The following is a 20264-nucleotide window of genomic DNA, read 5'->3' on the forward strand; positions in this document are numbered from 1 at the left end:
CAAATACCTAATTCGGCCTAAGTTCCAATAAAGAGTATTTAGGGCAAAAAAAAAGAGAGAGAAATTCCTCCTGAAAACCTTTTCCCAAGCTTTCTGTTCTTTGGGGTCTTTCTTTCATTCTTTGGGAAAATGTTTACTAAATGTCTGTTACGCATGTGACTCTAATCACAACACAGGTTCACAGAGATGAAAATAAGATGTCCCAGGCCCCGAGGAGCTCTGGGTTTAGTTACCACTAAAATGCTCTCTCCAGGAAACCTTTGGAACCTCTGCTCTGGGAAAAGAAAGCCCTTCTAACCCAGCTCCTTTAAGTCATGTGTGCAAGGAGAAATCTCCTTGCTACGCCTCTTTACTTCCTGAGTTTTTCCATTCATGCCTGTCTGGCAGCTTCTGCCACCCTGGCTGTGGGCCCAGGTGGTATTGTGAGCAGAGAAAAGGCTGCCAGCCTTGCTCTGGAAGGCTTGCCATCGAGTAGCTGTGCCTCTTCCTGACCCTTAGGGTTTGCACGATACCTTGTGATTGCTTCATCTCTGCTCCCTGCTGTTCCTAAAGAATTAGGTTTTGCCCTCAGCTGACTAACTGTCTTCTTCCAGTTTGCCCCCGGAGTGACTGCTTTGCTGTCCCCCAGCCTCCTGATCCTCCAGTTGCCATCTTGGTGTCATTGAGTTGCCTTGAGTCCAAGGCTTGGAGGCTTGGAAATAAAAACAATATAGTTCAGTGGAAACTCTGACTGATGTGCTCAAGAGAGAAAACTGGAGTCCACTGAAAGGTTAGACTGGAGATTCTGAAATCCCATCAAGCTCTAACATTTCTGAAAAGGTGTATCCAAAGGTTGACAGCCTGGAAAATTAGTAGGGTTCTACTGTGCGTGTCCAGACCTAGGGCCAACTGCTCATAGCATTTTAAATGAACACGTGCATCCAGTTTTGCTTCTGACTCTCCCTGCTCTCAGATGAGGTCCCCCTAGAGAAGAAGGTATGGGCAGTTAGGATTCTGCAGGGCCAATATACACACTTACACTCTTATGAAATGGTGCTGTTGTCTATGTAAGGGTTCCCAGAAGAAGTGGTGTTCCTTCCCCCTCTGCTCTGCTTAACACCTTCCTTGTGCTGAAATACTAATGAATGGACCCCAGATGGCAACACTTGGCTCCCAACTCCAAGAGCGCCCACAGGGCACCAGGATTCTAGCTAACGAGCCATGACATGCCAATTAGTTGCTTTTCTGGAGAAACTTCAACCTGAAAATCCATTTAATTACCATGTGAGATAATCTTTTAAACGCAGCTTTACATTCTTTAAAGACTTTTCCCTGTGGGAGTAAGAAGGTTTATCTGAACTTGGGATTGCATTGTTTGTTTTCATTTCCAGGGGAAGGACTATTACCTGATAGTTAGCAAGAAGCCTGAGCCCTGGAGGATTTATTTTTTAAGTCTGTTCCTCCTCACTGATAGTTCGTCAATTGTATTGTATTATATTGTAATTATATCTCCTATCAGGGAGATTAGTAAGTCCATCAGCCTCAAAGACCTACCTAGAGCTGTCAGGTAGCTATTAGACACCAATTTTTCCAACCTGGGGCATCCCAGCAGATTCATTAAGTTCTTCCCCAGTAGATTGCAAGCTTGGGTGAGCAGGGCCCATATTAGTTGTATTCAACATGGCGGCCCCAAGACCCAGAGCAATTCCTGCTCATAATAGGTGTTCAGTAAACGATGCTAAATTGCTGCAGATCAACAGGTCTTCACGTGGAGAGGATGTGTATTCTGTCAAAATATGAACAGTGTACAAAATAAAGCTCTAGTCCCTGGAATGGGCCTGCTCTAGTCCCTCTTTCTCCACATCACTTTAAGACCAAATGGTCTTGAGGCATTTGCTGGACCTGATTCTGTAGGCTGAGATCTCTGGACCTTGAAGAAAATACCTCTGGGGATGAAGGAAAGAAGAGACAAGGAGTAATTGTATTGAACACAGAATTAGAAGGTAAGGAAAAAACTTGTGTGGCAAACATTAATCTTAGGTTTGACTCTCTCCTTCCAGGTCCTGATGGGGAGACGAGCTGGTCCCACAAGTACCCATCATGTGGGGGTCTGCTGCAGTCCCCAATAGACCTGCACAGTGACATCCTCCAGTACGATGCCAGCCTTGTGCCCCTTGAGTTCCAAGGCTACAATGTGTCTGCCACAGAGCAATTTATCCTGACCAACAATGGCCATTCAGGTGAGGGACAGATCTCCAAGACTCGCAGGGGATGTCTGAGCTTCCCTCGGCTCCCTGGCCGGCCCGCTTCTGTCTCCCGGGGCGGGGAGGGGGGGGGGGGGGGGGGCTCTGCTGTGGCACCCGGGAGGAGGGGCAGAGGGGAGCCCTTGAGGGATTCCTAGACCACTCTCTTCAGGGGATGCTGGAGGCCCTGGGCTCAATCAGTTGTGCCAGGGCAGTACCTCTCAGAAGAAGCACACCTCCTGGGATGGGAGAGGAGACAGGCCCAGGTCCTTTTGCCTGTTAGCTGTGGTGCAGGAGTGAATTCTGGGGCATCATGAACTACTCAAGGGGACACACAGTTCACTGGGGGAGCACCCAGGTGTTGGAGTCAGACAAACCTGGATTTGCATCCTGGCTTCACTACTTATGAGTCATGAGACTCTGGGTCAGAATTTTAACCTCCTTGAAAATGGCATATTGATGGGTACTGTGAAGACTAGAGATTTTATATATGGGGATCTGGAATAGAGTAGATGCTTCATAAATAGTCATTATTGTTGTTGTTGTTGTTGTTATATAATTCTACAGCTTGGCGGATACTTCATTAAAGGTTCTATCTTCATAGCCAGGTGTGTAATACATGGATATGTAAATAAACATCCATCCATTGGTCTGGTTTTGGTGTCCCTGCTTTCATTTTCCAAGGGGAACCAAGAGGTGTTAATGCTGCTGGAATTGCTTTAGCAAAGTGGGGCTGTTCTCAGGGAAAGAGCCCAGGTTTCTGACCCGCAGGCTGTGTCTCTCTGGTCTCCACCTCGTGGCATCCACCTGCCCCGCTCTGGGCCCTGGGCTGGTGTTGCCTGCCTGACGGCTCTCAGGCAGCGCTCAGCTGGCCAGGCTCTGAAGGCTCCCCCTCCACTCCCCACAGTGAAGATGAACTTGCCCCAGGACATGCACATCCAGGGCCTCCAGTCCCGCTACAGTGCCACGCAGCTGCACCTGCACTGGGGGGACCAGAATGACCCCCATGGCTCCGAGCACACAATTGGTGGGAAGCACTTCGCTGCTGAGGTGAGTGGGGCAGCCAGGCTGGCAGAAGTTGCCCAGCGGTGGGTGGTCTGGCACCCGTCCACTTGGCTAGTGTGCAGATAAGATCAGAGCAGGGGGACAGGTGTGTGTGGGGGTGCCTTCATGCTCTACACACCCACCCCTGGCCCCCTCAGCAGCAGAGGAAGGTGGAGCCACTCTAGCCACCCTGCAGCTCATGTGTGGTCTCCTGCCCCACTTCCTCTCCCGAACATGCTGAGTTTGTCTCTATGTCTTTTACTGAGTCATGCTCCCCAGAAGGCTGTCCTCCCAGAGTGGCCCAGGGAGACACCCATGCCCCTTTTCTAGACATCGTCCTCCTGCTTGCTAAGCTTCTCTGGCTGATACATCCCGTTACTGAATCATGTTGGGCTAACTGCTCCCCCAAACTTCTCAGTCTTTCTTCACATGCCATGCTGTTGGCACGGGTCTTTCCCAACCCATCTTTCCTTTCCCTGGGCATGGGTTGTGCTGGGAACTTGGAGCCCCAGGTCCAGAGCCACTCTCCACAAATCAAGGGATGACTGGCATTATAATGCAGGGGACATCCGGCAATCAGAGACTCACTGAGGACTCAGAGCGTGGGACATCAGCAGGGCATTGTGTTATGTCACCCTGAGGTGCTAACCCCAAATGCCAAAAGAGAGGAGGAGGAGCAGGGCATTGTTCCTGCACTACAAGTGTGCAGTGGTGTGTGTAGGGGGCTGAGCTGATCCATTTCAGAGCTCCGATGGGATTGAACTCGGGGATGTGGTTCTGAATGTTCATAGGGCAATACAAGGAGATAAATGCGCTGATCAGCCAGTGGAGCCCATGGCAAATAATGACATGACCAGTCTCCTCTGTTCTCAATGCTGAACTGCTTAATGTCTCAGGCTAATTGCAGGTCGAGTAACAAGCGTGGAGGGACTATAATTCAGGCCCAATAGGATGGCACTACTGGAGGTGCACGTATTTCAGACCAGGCCCCTCTCTGAACCTCCAGGACTGCAATTTCTTTCAGGCTAATTGCAATGTGGAGGCTTCTACTTGCCCACAGAGAATGAAGAAGGAGTTAGGGTGCAGGCTGGGGGGGTTTCGGCATTTAAAAATATTTCTATTTACTGGATTTTCTGCTATTAAGTCACATCCTCAGACCAAGAGCTTGGTGAAGATGGACCACAAATGTCAGTAATAGAGAAAATACTCAAGGTGACCTTAAAGAGGCACATTCTCTATGAAGAGCCTTTGAGAGGGTAGCAGTTCTTCTGGATTGCGTCTACAGAAGAAGACTCTCTTAATCCTCCCGGCAGGGATTCCCTTCTGTTTGCATTAGTCTTCACCTCCTCTTGAATTAATCCAAACACAGTGAGAAAAGTGCTCAGACAGACCACGAGCTCAAAGGTCAGCTGTAAAAAGAAATAAGGATCTAGGCCCTTCGGGTTTCAGCCATATAGAATTCCGCTCCGTTTCTCACAGCGATGCCAGGTCACAAGGGTGTGGCGCAATGCGGGGGGCTACATCCTTCACGGGGAAGATGGTGAAGTAGGAGCCCCAGGAAATCCTTAGTAGAGGACCACGTAAAAGAAGAAATTACTTGATATAATTTTTAAAAATTAGAAAGGGCCACTTGAAAAGTGGAGAACATTGAGCTGTATTCAATAAAATATGCTTGAATTCTATTTATAACCACATAAGGTGGAAAAAGAGATGAATGAAGAAAAAGAAGAGATAAAATCTCAATATGTCACAGTCCCAAGAGGCACAGAATCAAAAATGCATGTGTCATATTTATAGATCCATCTACTAAGATAGCTTTTAGAGAGACAGGTGACACCACCTTTAGGATTAAAAATCAGGTTAAGCATTGTCAGAATTTGTCATAACAATGTCTTCATGCTTACCTAGACTTTTTAAATCCAAGATTTCTCAAAAACTTCTCTTTTCCTCACTTTAATAATGACAAGTAATTTCTGCTTTGAAAAAAATGAGTTTAGAATTTTATTTGGTAAGGGTCAAAGTCTGCATTCATGGAGTAACATTCTTGTTTCATGGCCTCTTAAAATATTGCTGATAAGACCTTTATAAAAGCCATGCCGTGATTTTCTCCACCTGAGGGACAAATACTGTCCTGCTCTGGAGACAAAGCAATTAAGTTACCATTCGATGTTCACTGGCCCAGCCCCCACTGCTTCCAGATCAAGTGCAGAGTGGCCAGGCTGAGGCTGGGCAAGCCATTTGAGACCGTTTTGTCCCAGGTTCCAGAATAAGTAGGAAAACTCAGAAGGGAGAAGTGCTCCAAAGTACCCAAGCTTTTTCATGCCCAGTATAAAAACCCATTCATTCATTCATTCATTCAGTATCTATTGTGCACCCGGTACCTTCCAAGCACCCTATCAGACACTGGGATACAATAAGTGAATAAGATGGACAGTCTGCTTTGGTGGAGTCTGCCATCTGGAGAGGACTGAGAGAGAAGGAAAAACTGGGGAGGCATGAGGGGAGGGTCTGAGAGGCCTAATCTAGCAGGGAGAGGGGGAGGATTCTGCCCTCCCATCGGATTCAGTCTCCTGCAGAATTGAAAGGTTCCCATGAGTCGCCCATCCCCTGATGGGCAGCTTTTCTCCCACTGCAGCTGCACATTGTCCATTATAACTCGGACCGGTACCCCGACGCCAAAACTGCCAGTGACAAGTCAGAAGGCCTCGCCGTCCTAGCTGTTCTCATAGAGGTAAGAGATGTTTAAAGGGATTTTATGTGAAATTTGAAGCCAGGATGAGTTGAGACTTGGCCCTTGGTTCCATGCACACCTGTCTGTTGGATGTGTGAGGCTCTGGTAATAAGCTGCTCCCATTTCGGCTGTGTCTTGCCTCTAGAGTAGAGGTATTCCCCCATAGGGTTCCTTCTTTCTTGGCCTGGAGGCAGCACTTTCTGTGGCTGGGCAGCAGAAATGGGCATGTCCTTTGTGACATAGAAAAAACGAGCCGCAGTCCTCGAGCCGCAGTCCTCAGCCCTATTGCATAAGGCATGGAATTGCCCCATTGGATAGGACTGTGTGTGGGGAGAGGGTGGGGTGTGGGGATCATTCAGTCATTCAGTGCTGCTCCATCAGATGCCTGAACCCCAATACAACTCCTCGTATCTGAGCTCCATCCTTTATATGGACCCTGGAATGAGTTCTTTCCTTAATCCCAGAAAATGGCAATATCTCCTGATTTGCTTGCATTTCCCCCCCTCCCAATGAGACAGCATGTATCTTGTTTCTCAACATGCTTACTTGCCTGACTTGGCTTGCATAAACTCAAGCTCCCTTAAGTTCTGGTTAGAGAACATGCTAGTTGTGGCCTTCAGGCTCACAGCCAGATAATCAGGAGCGCAAGCTATACCCTGTGCCCTGGGACACTCAAGCCCCAGTGCTGTCAGCTGGAAACAGGATGTCCTGAGATGCAAGAGGGCAGGACCATTACACCAACTCCCTAACAGCCTAGTGATGCATCATAATCGTCCTAGTAAAGTATCCTTTGGGGAGGACCTGGGCCGTGGTGACTACATACCTCCAGCCAAGCCCTTCCACTTGCAATTGTCAATCCAGGCCCAGCCTACAGAATTCTGTCCCAGTTCAACCTGCCTTGTCTATTGCAGATGGGCTCCTTCAATCCATCATACGATAAGATCTTCAGTCACCTTCAGGAGGTAAAGTACAAAGGTGAGGGGTCCTTATTTACTCATCCTCTGTTGGAGAAGGATATAGTCACTGCAGTGTGACCTTAAGAAAAACAAATGCAGGTGGTGGGTGCTGTCTGTGACCAGGTCCTTGGGTCAGATGGCCCAGAAAGGGGCTAGTTCATGTTTCTAGGCTCAATCATGCTTAGCTGCACCTCTGCTACAGAGGGCGAGGCCAACATCCTCCTCCGAACATGTCTCTCCAGGTCAAGAAGTGGTCATTCCAGGTTTCAACATTGAAGAGCTCCTTCCTGAGAGGCCTTATGAGTATTACCGCTACAAAGGGTCCCTGACCACACCTCCTTGCCACCCCACTGTGCTCTGGACGGTTTTCCGGAACCCTGTGCAGATTTCCCAAGAGCAGGTAACTGTCGTGCCCATCTGACGCAAGAGACCACATGGTACCTCACCATATCATCACCCACATCATAATAAGCAACTGGATTTCCTCACTTAGTTTCATTGGCAGCTATTCGAAATCTCTCCAAAGATCGCAGGTACCTGGAAGCGCTGTAAAAATTACAGACTGAGCTTCAAAAGTGGAGCTGTTAAGTCAAGCTGGGAAAATGAACCTGTCTCCACAGATCTTTAAAACAGAGTTGTTGAGCTGCATTTCCTAACAGATCCCTCAGTGGCTGGATGATGGTCACCTCCCCGGCAGGAGAGGGTATGGTTTCTTTACAGGGGCAGAATAAAGACAGGATCAGGTTAAATCATTTAGCGAACTGCGGAGCTGGGATTGCAGCATTGAGTAAGTGAAGGTCTCTGCCCTCAAGATGCCCTCGGTCTGATGCAAAACTGGGGAACAGAAACTTCAGCAATCATCTCTAACCCTCTCATTTCATAGGTGATGGAAGTGAGGGTTGCAGAGTTGAGAAAACTTGCGGGATCACCCTCTGGGTAGTGATGAAGCTAAGACCCAAAGTCAGGTCTTCTGAGTTCCAGGTCACTTCCTGTCCCTCCACTCCACAGCCTAGATTCATCAAGAAGAAAAATATCTGGGGCCCCGTGGCCAAGTGGTTAAGTTCGTGTCCTCCGCTTCAGTGGCCCAGCGTTTCGCAGGTTCGGATCCTGGGCGTGGACATGGCACTGCTCGTCAAGCCATGCTGGGGCGGCGTCCCACATGCCACAACTAGAAGGACCCACAACTAAAATATACAACTAGGTACCAGGGGGCTTTGGGGAGAAGAAGAAGAAGAAGGAGAACAAGAAAATTGGCAACAGATGTTAGCTCAGGTGCCAATCTTTAAATAAATAAATACATGAAAAAAAAACTTCAAAAAAAAGAAGAAAAATATCTGTCCAGGAGACAGGGCCAGGGCAGTGCTGCACACTGATTCATGCCCCTGTCTGTCCACGCCCCTTCATGAGTCCAGTACAGCCCTCACTGTTCCTCTTTCTTTTTTACTATGAGCTTCTGATCTGAGTCACCTAGATAAACGGCAGTAAGTAGGCGGACAGGAATAAAGATGTGATGAATCAAGAGATGAAATGTGTGGGGAAGCAGTAACATCCTAATCTAGAAACTGCTTTGGAAACAGATTATATAATCTATGTGGGTGTATGAGAATTCCGCGGAACGAGCAGTCAGCCGACCTAGGAAACTCTTGCCTCTGTCTTTTTATTCCTTTTGATGGGACTATCAGAACAAGCCCCCAGTCCCCTCTGCTTTAGAGCTGGGTTCTAATTCAGACTCATGAGAGGAATGCAGTGCTGTGGGAGGCTGAGGAGCCCCTCCTCCACCCCAGGTTTCCCTCCCTGCCGGGCAGGTTTCAGGGCTCATCAGGAGTTAACAGCCCTAACCGTCTCCAGGACTCCAGCCTCAAGCGGTGGGCAGACAGACCCAGCAGGCCTGGTGCCCAGTCACCCAGACACCTGTAGGGGAGGGAAGCAGTTCTCTGGCTTTCCCACTGCTTTCTAACATGTTTCCCACCAAGCACCACAGGGGCTGGTTCCAGATGCTTCTCCCAAGTGTGAGAGTTGAGAGCTGGCAGTGTTTTCCTCCTTGAGGCCAGGCAAGGGAGCGTCATTCTCTCCGCCCGGCGTGTTTCTGCTCTTCCCCCCACAGCTGCTGGATCTGGAGACAGCTCTGTACTGCACACACGTGGATGACCCATCCCCCAGAGAAATGACCAACAACTTCCGGCATGTCCAGAAGTTTGATGAGAGGCTGGTGTACGTCTCCTTCCGAGAAGGTGAGGAGATGCAGTGTTTGTGGGGAGTGTGGCGCCAAGATGTCTGTTTTATATGAAGTCAGGTACTCTGCCCTCGGTCTTTGTCACCAATGCCCTTAGGAGGTTAAGAGCACTGTGGCTGCCAAGGGAACCAGGGTACGTGAGGAATGGGTGACGGGGAGTTACAGAAGATGTTTGAACAAAGGGTGACAAGATTATAGTTTCAACTGCAAAAAAAAGAAAAATTAGTGTATCTAAGCAGACTATATTGGAGGCGTGGGAGGCTACAGAGAAAGCAATTTGAAAGCTATTTTCAACAATCAAATGAGAGACAAAATCAGTGAAGACTGAATTGTAGTTGAATTCTGTGCGGGTTTACTTGGGTCTCCCTTCACTGCTCTTGACTTCCCTGAGCCTTTGCAGGGAAGCCAAGCCAGGGCCTCCAGGCGTATGGACCAGAGCCCTCATTAAGTCCAGGAGTCTCCCACAGATGGGAAAGAGAAGATGTTCTTGGGGACCTCTCTGCTCTAAAGAACTACCCCCTCTCCTAAGCCACATGATACCACCCTTTTCATGAGATCAAACTTCTCACTTCTTATCCTAGGCTTTCTTGGCATCAAGGTTCATCTTTGGCCTTGCCAAGTGATTCATGGCACCACCACCACCACCATCCAGGGATGCTCCTTTATAAGGTTTTAGAAAGTGGGCATAACCTACATCCATGGCCACAGGCAGTTCATGGTCTAATGTGGCAGGCCCATGAGGCAAGAAAGCATCCTCCTTCACTGCCTTTTTCTCTCATCTCCTTGAAGCCTGCATGAACACGGACACACAGGATCTACACGGAATGAAGCTTAATAGTTTGGTTTATTCCTAATGCTATGAAGGCTTGGTTCTTCTTTTAAAATCTGTAACCATAACTCCCCAGAAGGACATTTAGCGTCTTTACTTGCTCAGTACCTACATCAATACTGCTGGAAGCTGGGAGTCCAGGGGACAGGGGTGAGGGAACACTTTTGCAGCCCACACCCTTCTTCCAACCTCCAAGTTCACTTTCTCACTGTAGATTCTTGAGCTGCTCTTGGGGATCTTGAGTGGTCAGAAGCAAGGTAGGTCCATGAAGTTCCACTTTATCCCCTTGCATCACTTGTGACCAAATTGGGCCAGGTGTTCATATTAAAGATGACCCTGTTAACCCCCTTGTCAGAGAGTCAGCTCTCCTCGTCTCACCTGGTGCACATTTTTTTGTACCTTTCTTATTGTGTGAGATTATAACTATCACCTACTAAGCCTAGTTGAAAATAGGGAGTTTGTACTCAAGGTCCTTGCCTGAAACCTTTAGAAACATACCCTTCTGTACTGACCCATGGATATGGTCAGAATTATGTCCTCTGTCAGTCACTTAATCAAGAACTGCTCAAGAATTTGTCTTTTGTGTTCTCCTCTCCAGAGACCACTAGTTAAGGTAATTTCCCTCTTTCCCTCAGTTTCCTGGTCTGAAAACTGAATCTGTGAACAATGGCCCTTCCTAAAAATTGAGAATGTATATTATGATGATGATGGCCAGCTTCTTTTGTAGCAAATGCCTCAAATGTACAGAATTATCCCTTCGTGATCTATTCTGGATGTAACATTCTCTTTTCCCATTCTTCTAAATGGAGTATGTAGTAATCAAGGGTTAAATGGAAATACTGCAACTCTTAAATAAAATAAAAAACATAAAAACTCTGCCAGGAGATAAGGGACTTTGACCACATAGACCAGGTAGAATTTTGCTTAGAATTCAAGAATAATAATCAGCTCTGTTCTCTGGGCTAGTCTATAGTCACAGGGGATAAGGGGACAGATCCTGCCCCTACAGTCAGGAGACCTCGGTTCAAGGCCTCACTTGGTTTCCTCCTGGCTGTAAGATGTGGGCAAATCATGTCCCTTCTTTGGACTTAGTTTCCTCAGCCATAAAATGACAGGTTGGACTAGGAGAGCTAGTCAGTCCTTTCAATGCTAACATGTTATGATCCTAAGTGGACACTAACAACTGTCCATCCTGACTTTATGCTGCAGGGACAGTATTTGAGGGCAGTTACAAGAAATCAGAAGAAACCATGCAGGAACTTGAGTCTGACATCCAAATTAACCCCCTCTTCTAACGCTGGACTGTGGCGTTGGGAATAATTAGCCGTCTTCTTAGATCGGTCAGGCAGTGCAGTGGGGCAGGTGGCAGAGCGCTTCTGCAGACCTTCCCAGCGTGGCTGGGGGGTGGAGGGGCCTCTCAGCAGACGCCTGCAGACTGACTCCTGGCTTAGGACCTCAAGATCAGAGCCCAAAGGCAGCTTTACCGCTGTGTCCGTCCTGCATGGCTCACCCAGGGCTGCTGTTTCCAAGAGCCCAGGCTGGGCCCAGCTCTCTCCCTGGAGTGAGAATCTGTGGTAATCCAAGGCAAACCTGTTCATTTGCAGGCTGATTATGGAAACTTGGCCAGAATTCTCCCTCCCTCTCACTTCCCAAAGATGCAGGCAGCAAACAGGCTGTTTCCCAAGGAGCAATGAGGAGGCAGCCCAAAGGAATGAAGCCCCAAACCTCATGCCCCCAGGGGCGCCCGCATTCAGGAGGGCCCCCTCACACCAACTTGGAGCAGGCCTCAGACCGTAATATGCCCTTTCAGGTTTAGGGGGTGAGCCTGTTCGTCAGCGTGAACCTTGAGCAATTTGGACTCACTATTTGTACACTCTTCCACTGACGCATGTTTGTAATTAGGGTGTGGTTTATTTAGGGTTTTCTCTGGAAGTTAACAAGAACAACGGACTTAGAAAATTCTGCCAGGTTTCTGTTAAGGAAATCCTCTAGAAGAGAAAGTGCATGGACTTTGAGAGGAGGATCTGAGGTTTAACCAAATTGGGACAATTGGGACTGAATCATTTAACATGACCCTGCTGTTTCCTCAACTGTTCTCAGAAAAGGAATACAGAACTTGGTTTCTGTCCTTAAGAGGTAAATGGTCTAACTATGACTTAGCCCTAGGGCAGGATTTCTCAACCTTGGCACTACTGACATCTGGGGCTGGATAATTCTCGTTGTGGGGGGCTGTCCTGTGCATTGTAGCATTACCAGCATCCTTGGCCTCACCCACTAGATGCCAATAGCATCCCCCTATTTCTTGACAGCTAAAATGTCTCCAGACATTGCCAAATGTCTCCGGGGGAGGAGGGGAAAATTGCCCCCGATTGAGAACCATTGCCCCAGGAATTGTACAATGACTTTCCTAGGTCCAGACTGATTTTTTTCACTCATATCACAGGATTCTAGAGTTTTATATCACATGCCCTGGTCTTTATTCGGTTACAGCATGACATTTTCAGTTTGTTGATGATTATTGCCGAAACAGTAAGGGTGGAGTTACTGAAGTAGAACAACCAAAACCAAGAGAAACTCTGTTCTCCATCTTCCTTTAGAATTTGAGTATATATTCTTATATAATTGGGTAGATCTGAGGCTAAGAGAAGTAGATAAGAGACAATTATTCACCTTTAAGAGAAGTATACAAATCCCTCTCCCTTTAGTTACCAGATGCTTGAGCATCTGCCTCCAAGCCCTGTGGGCTTTGTCCAGCTCTGCAGCGAAGCCCCACTTCTGTGATGGTTGGTGCTGTCTCAATTGACAGGGCACAGCATCCCAACAACATTCCTGCTGTGGGCTTCCTGAGGGGTAGAATGCTTATTAGGTGACAGTCTCACTGCCATTCCTCTTCTTTAGTGCCTTATGCTCTTTCCTTGCCCAGTCAAGCAACTTGGTTTTTGCTGCATCAAAGTCTTGCCTGTAAAGCATCTGTCCCAGTTTCTGGGGTTTTCCTTGTCTTCATGGATGCTTGGTCTCATTTCATTGTTTCCAAAGAGAGGCAATTTAGACCCCAAAAAGTGGTTGTCCAGGAGCAAGAAGCCCTGGTTAGAGCCCTGGGTTAAATTAGGCTATTGTTTATAGGGCCCAATACAGCCAAGAGCACTCCTCAGTGAACCAGGAAAGCCAGACTCTCCCTGCAGATAAGCTGCCAATCTAGGTCATGTGCTCTTGAGAAAAGTCCCACCCCTGGGGCCTTGCTCTCAGTAGACTTTGCTCAGCTCTCTAAGACCATAGGTTGGGGGCACCTTCTCCAGCCACGGAGTCGGGCTGCTCAGCTGTCTGGGGGCCTGTGGGGCTCACAGGATGGTTGAGGTGACTGTGAAAGCAACGACTTCAGAAACTGTCCAGTTTGGACGGCTTAGCCAAGTGGTTAGGCTTACTAGTAATAGTCTCATATGGTGGGAACTGCTTTGGTACCATAAGCACCTGGCGCTTTAGGAACAAAGAACAAAAGTATAGTTCATCAAAAGGCTTGGAAAAGAAACCAGAACTAGTTGGGTTCTTGTGGTGGTGGTGGTGGTTGTTTTTAAGATCTTAAGCACCAAGGCTTCTAGGTACCTTAAAAAAAAGGCCCCCAAAATACCAAATTACACTGTGTAAAGGCCACAGGCTACACAGGGAACAGAGCATGTGCTGTACAAAACACTTGACACTCTCCCCAGGTCTCATGTCCTGAGCGTCTCCCCAAAGGTACAGATTGCTCCTTGTGTTCAGGTTACAAGAGGCCTGGGGCAGGGAATCTGGCCAGGGGAGCCACTCTCTCTGCCGCTTGGGAGGCCAGGGGCTGCTGGTTTTGGCCGGCAAGAGCAGAGAGAACAGGCCACCCTGTCGTTTGTGGACAGCTCCTCTCCATACCAGCTCTGTGTGTCTTCACAACAGCCTGGGGCCACCCGGGGAAGCCAGACCAGGGACTCCCTGGGGCTGGTCTTGAACCAGGGAAGCTGCAGGCTCAATATGTGGCTGTGGAAGAGGACAGCAGGGAAAGGACACAGGCTGATGGCTCCTAGGGAATCAGCCAGACTCTGGCCACATGACAGAAGAGGGGTGAGCAAAACCTCACCCTGCAGGCTCAGGTCTGGTCCTCTGGGGTGTCAAGCACCCCAAGGGTAAGGCCCTGGCTCTCTGCTGGCATCTCACACTCGGTCAGGGCTCTCCCAGGGTCTCAATTGCCACAGTGAGCTCTATAGGAATAGGCTCTCCTGTGTGTCAGGCTGGGTGGCCACCATCTGCATAACTCTGGCTTCCAATGTGAACTGAAACTAGTATACACCCAAACCCACACACACACCCCTTCTCACGCACACACACACACACACCCACTAGAAGTTTCTACTGAGATCAGAAAGCCACCAAACAAGAGGGTATTGTAAACAGAGACTTTCTTTAGATGGAGGACCTGATTGGGAGGATGGGGAGTAGTTCTAAGAGCCTGGAAGAAGCAGGCTGCGGATGACCCAGGAGGGCTTCATGACTGGGCTCCTCTATCATACTCAACTAGATGGGCTCATCCATGAGCCTCCCTGAATGAAGTCCCTAGTGGGCTGACTATGGGACTTCACCTTAGATAGCCGGGTACTATTTCAGCCCCACTGAGGACTCTTAACTCACCTCATTCATGCCCAACAATAACTCACTGGGAGAAGCCACAGTCCTCTGGTTCCATGTAGCAGAGAAGGGAGGCGGATGCATGGTGGAGGGTTTTCTTCAGTTTGTCCAGTGGGGCCACAGCAAAAATAGAACCAGACCATAACAACAAGACTGGGTCAGAAGTCTGATGACAGGTTCCAACTAAGCTCTGCCAGCCAGCCAGAACCTGGCATGTTCCTTGCTAAGGAAGCAGAGTAGATACCAGAGAAGAGAGAACAGCCTGCTCAGGTAGACTCTGATTCTTACCTTTCCTCACCTTCCGCTTTGGCCACTTTGTATTAAAAATTGAAGTCCTGCCTAGCAAAGAGACTGCAGTGCTAAAGGAGCATTAGAAAGAAGGGTCATGATGTGAATTCCCTAGGTGGGCAATTCCCTCTACCCAGTAGGCAGTCACCTGAGCCAAGGGTGGCCACTCCCAGAAGGTCTGCATAAGACACGTACCTCCAACCAAACAAAAGGTAGGGCTTTGCTCAGCACACTGTCAAGTCCACCACGGTTTGACTCAGTTAATTTCCAATCTTTTCCTCTCCCCTTTAAAGTGCAAGACCCTACCTCCACAGGACTGAGTCTGGGTATGTGGCCGGCAGGCCGTGCATGCTGCAGCTGGGTAATCACTGTGATTCTTGGTGTGGTCTGAGCCTGTGATACTTCCAGCCCATCTTCTCTGCTTCTCTGTGCTGTCACACTAGCTCCTGGCCCTATCCTCGCTGTGGATCTTACCCTCAAGTCACTCTCTGATTCAAAGATGAACTGCCAATCAAATGCTCCCCTAATGAAAGACCTAATCACTCTACAGCATGTGCACATTTAAAGAGCCTATCCAAGACCTTCTGTTGGCCACGGTGGGTGGCCACTGCCTAAACACATGCCTGAGCCCAGTGTGCAAGATGGGTGACTGGCTAGGTGACCTTGACAACAGGCCCTGGTTGTTTTGGACTGCTTAGGACTATGCAAGAGAACTTGGGGGCAAAGCTGATAAAGAGTCATCTCAATGGGCCTCAAATCCAGCAAGCAAAGATCGAGTAAGTTCTTGATCTGTAGCCCAGGGTTTCTCAAAGTGTGGTTCATGGACCACATACAGCAGCATCAATTAGAGGTGTTTGGTAAGCCAGCAGAGTCTGAGGCCCCACTCCAAACTGATAGTTAATCAAAGTCTCTGAGTGTTGGGCTCAAAAAAACTCTACATTTTAAACAAGCTCTTCAGATGATCCTGGTGCAAGTTTGAGAATCCTTGCTGGAGAATCACTACAGTTTGCAAATGGCCCCCTCTAAGTCCTGCAGCCAGTCCTGCTAAGCCAAAGACCAGAACCTGAGGACACAGATGGGCAAATTATACCTTTCTGTGGATCATTATGCAGCTGTCACTTGGCTTCACACCTGTGTGCTATGGGATGAGGTGAAGGGGAAGGGAGGAAAGTAATGTGTGTTCACTGCCTTTTCACCAGGCATCATTCTTTCGGTGGCCCTGGCTGGTGTTCTTGGCATCTGTATTGTCCTGGCAGTGTCCATTTGGCTTTTCAGAAGGAAGAAGAGGTGAGCCGGTTTTGGTTGGAAATGGGAGTGGGAGGCTTATGTGTTCATGAGGATCGATCTGTCTGGGAAGGCAGCCTGCAGAGTGAAGAGCCCCTGTCACCTCTACCAGCACTTATCCTGGGAGTGCTGTTTCCCAGCCACCACTGCCCCAGGCCTCCTTTGCAGGAGACACTGGCTGCTGGTCGTTCAAGGGTCATTGTGCTCAGAGTTGGAGGTGTGTCTGCCCGCCTTGCTGCCACTGCTAATTAGCTAATGACTTTGGACAAGTCTCTTGATTTGGGAGGAGGTCCTGTTTGCCTAAACACACGCAGCAAGGCTGTCTTCTTTCCAAAATCTTTACATCTGGTTTTTCTTCTATGAATACAAAAAGAAAAAAGTGAAAGAAAACCTGATTTCTCATTCACATTAGTATTAATGTCCTTTGAGCATGTTTTTATCGTCATGTCTGGTTTTTCCTAAAACCTAATTTATTTTTCCTAGTATAAAAAAAAAGGTTACCAGGAACCCTGTTATGGAATCAAAGGTTTGAAGTGGGAGCAGTAATGAGACCTTCAAAATGCAGGTCTGGTATTGTCAGGTGTTAAAGAGAACAGTTGGAAAATGAACAGGTTCCACTTTGGTTAATGCTTTATTTGGGGGACATTCCCTCCCAAGACCAACAGAATTGGGGAAAGGCCCTCAAGAGCAGAATTCTGACCTCTAAAACTTGCCTCATTCCATAGCTGATTCAGGCTGCTCTCTGGCTCTCTCACCTCTTTGACTAACATGATTCATGTGTTCTGCCTGTTCCAGTAGCAAAAAGGGTGACAACAAAGGAGTCATTTACAAACTGGCCATCAAGACGGAGACTGAGGCCCACGCCTGAGGCCTGGGCACTCCCAGGCACGTCCAAGGAAGAACTTTGCTTTGGATGCTACACACTGTGGCTCCCTGGACATCTGAAACACCAGAGTTCTCTGAAGCTCAATCTGCAAATACCCTAGACCCTGGAGGGGCCTCTAGTTGGGTGCCCTGCCATCCTGATGCCATGGCCACCCCCAGTGTGATCCGTGGATGGGAAGAGCTTGCCCAGGAGGTGGGAACTCTGAGCTGTTTGTGTCACCTGTGTGAGACCATTAAGTGGTCTGGATTCTGGGGGCACAAACCAAGTCACCTGCTGGGGGCTGTTTGGGTTGGAAGACACTTTCATCCACGGGTTCACTCAAGTGTTGTTTCAAGTGTCCTGGAAATTCTGCTTTTTGTCCAAACTTTCAGACCAGAATGTGCAGTCTCTGCTTAGGTTTTGCTTTTGAGATTCAGTTTCTTTCCTCAGGGAAGGGTTGTTGTCTTCCTCTGATTTCTTTCTGCTATGACAAAGCCTTTAGTCTGACCTTACAACTGAGGGGGAAGGTGTGATACAGGAAGGGTCAAGATGTCAGAGAGAAAAAGAAAACAAGAGATATACTTCGACTATATTAGAGGCATTTTCCAAGTCCTGTCCTTTGGCTCAAGAGGCATTGATGGACCTGAGAGAGAGAACGAGAAGACATCTACGGTCTGGAAGAGTATCACTTTGGAATCAGAATTGGAATCAGAAATTGTTTGTCAAGCCATACGTGTGAGGAGGACAGAATATTAAGCCCAAACCCAACTTCCTGTCAGCAGGGAAGTTATGTTTTATACTCTACAGATTTTATAAATAATTAGGCTGTTCTCTGAAAATGTGTTGCTGCTTTCTCTCTCTTAGAGTAGACGTGAGCTTTGAGATGACCCAAACTGCTTTTGGATCTAGAAGAAATAAGCAGAAGCAAAATGACTGAAGAGCTTTGTCTCTCTTGCCCAATTCATTTCTGCTCCCTTTGCAGTGTTCCTACTGTCAACCTGGAATTGGAACTCACCTACTTCTCTGACTTTGAAGATGCGGAGTCACGGCTTAGTTAAAATATATTTTCAAGCTATAAAAGCAGGAACTTATCTGTGCAGGGGCTGGCATCACGGTATTTAGGAACCAATAATAATGAATTGTTACAAAGATTCTTCATGGTCTTCTCCCCAAGTCACAGAGAAATTTCTGAGAAGACTTAACTCCTTTTTCATTCTCCTCCCATAGATGTGAGAGCCTCTTGGAAATGAGTTAGTTCCAGGCCTGAGAAGGAGCCTCCTTCACCAGCCTCTCAGGGCTAGCACCCCAAAGTTCACAGAGAACGTTCTCATTTATAGCCTCATGCTGCGAGCATAGAATGTCCTCTTGAAGCATAGGTTTATCATCTTTTTCCTTCCACTCCTCCATCTAATTCTGAGAAGTCTTCTCCCTTCTCCACTGTCACAACTTTTTGTAGTGATGACAAGCCCTATGTCTTTGCAGCTTGTTAGGCAGAGCTACAAATGACCTAACGGAGACTCAGACATATGTGTACAAAAGACCTCTGACAGCCTTGGAGCCTGGGGTGGCATTAAAGCCTGGCTTTGCCATTAGCACGCTTGATGCTGATCAAATGACAGCAGGGACAACCCTCATGACCAAGCCATGTGGATTAGGTGATGCTTTCTTGGCCTCAGCCCAAAGTTGCCAATCAGAAACCAACATAAACCACTCCAGAGCTGTGGGACTGTCTCTTGAAGAAGCTCTCTACACCTTTTATGGACAAATTTTGTGAGAGATGATTGTACCTGGAACAATGGCTGTTCATAAAAAGGGAGATTTACTGGGTGGTGAAAACAGTGGCATTTCTCCTGCCCTCTTCCACCTCAGCACAGCCCAGGCTCTCGGTCCTTGGAGTTGTGACAATCAAAACCAGGGAGGCAGACAGAAGGCTACAAGAATCCACACTGTCAACTTCCTTGTTAATCCTACAGGACTCCTGAGGATCCAGCTTTGGAATTGGGAAACCTTTCTCCAGGTTCTCACTCATTCCATTGAACCAGTCGCTACTAAAGGAAACCAGGGCTGTGGGACGTGAAGCTCCGTTGCCTTGCCTTCACCCCTCAAAGAGCTCAGGCACTGTGCTGGGGGCAGGGCAGGTGGAGATAACAAACACAAGGCCCAGGCTGGGGGAGGGACACAGGGAAAGCTCTGGCTTCTTTGCCTCTCACTAATGGGAGATCTTGAGTCTCTTTGTTTTGTTCTTTAGTATCATCTGGTAAAAATGGTAAAAATCTGTTTTTTTATATATACCTGTTTCCTTAAAACATATTCTAGGATTTTGCTGCATTGACGTTAATCCCACTTCAAGCTCTTAAATTCCTCTTTATTTTTACCTTAAATTTTACCTTAAATTCTTCACCCCTTCACTAAACTCTCTGGAGGCCTCCTGACTGGCCCTTAGGAAGCACCGGGGTCTGTAGCACCCCTCCGTCCCTGTGCCTCGGATGGACCATAGGCCACTGTGATGACGGTCCCTTTAGCACTTCTGTATTTATTGTAAGAATGACTGTAATGAAGACATCCACTGTAAATATGAGAAATTATAAATAAAATGTTTTTCACATCAGACGTAAATTGTGGAGGTGAGGGTAAAGCACTGCTATTGGCAAAGTCCTTCGTAGTTCCCTATGCTGATAGGTAACTGATCAGAAGGAAGAATAATGTTATTTGCATCCAGGTCTTAGAAACTGGCTCCGAAGGAAAACACACTGATGTACTTAATCATTTTACGAGGACGGAGGCCTATGGCATGTGCAGCCCCAGGCCACACAGCTGCCTAGTTAGTAGAGCTGGAAGTCCAGAGGAAATCAGGGAAAGGCTCAAGGAGAAGAGGGGATCGGAGCTGGGCCCTGAAGCATAAGTCAGATTTGAATAGATGGATGGAAAAGATGGAGACATTCCTAACCAAAGTGACCTGAATATAGGGAACGAGGCTTATGTCTCTTTTTACTCTATCAGGTATTGTACCTAGCAGGTTTTAGCCTCTTTTGGTTATGGGACTGCTACCTTATTGTGGATCCTTTTTGCAAAACATGCTATCATCCTCCATATAATCTTTTGTCTAAATCCAGATTTCACATTCTAGTTTGCTAAAGGAAGCAGTCTGTGAAGGTTACACGTAGG

At 47.8% G+C, this 20264-nt stretch overlaps 2 protein-coding genes across 4 annotated transcripts in view; one reads left to right on the forward strand and one right to left on the reverse strand.

The window, feature by feature from the left end:
- Positions 1–19709, forward strand: part of CA12 (carbonic anhydrase 12) — a 50124-nt gene extending 30415 nt beyond the window's left edge. Inside the window, exons 3-11 of one of the 2 annotated variants that reach the window (XM_008528941.2) lie at positions 2040–2219; positions 3130–3272; positions 5902–5997; positions 6909–6972; positions 7196–7353; positions 9058–9184; positions 15244–15276; positions 16150–16237; positions 17030–19709. In XM_008528941.2, coding sequence (XP_008527163.2) covers positions 2040–2219; positions 3130–3272; positions 5902–5997; positions 6909–6972; positions 7196–7353; positions 9058–9184; positions 15244–15276; positions 16150–16237; positions 17030–17102 — 962 coding nt within the window. In that variant the 3' untranslated portion in view covers positions 17103–19709. The remainder of the gene's footprint in view (positions 1–2039; positions 2220–3129; positions 3273–5901; positions 5998–6908; positions 6973–7195; positions 7354–9057; positions 9185–15243; positions 15277–16149; positions 16238–17029) is intronic. The other variant, XM_008528942.2, reaches the window with a different exon arrangement.
- The window catches only part of APH1B (aph-1 homolog B, gamma-secretase subunit), an 89173-nt gene that overhangs the window by 24099 nt on the left and 44810 nt on the right, over positions 1–20264 (reverse strand). The window lies entirely within an intron of this gene.

The sequence above is a fragment of the Equus przewalskii genome, chromosome 1 (assembly GCF_037783145.1).
Source record: "Equus przewalskii isolate Varuska chromosome 1, EquPr2, whole genome shotgun sequence".
NCBI lineage: Eukaryota > Metazoa > Chordata > Mammalia > Perissodactyla > Equidae > Equus > Equus przewalskii.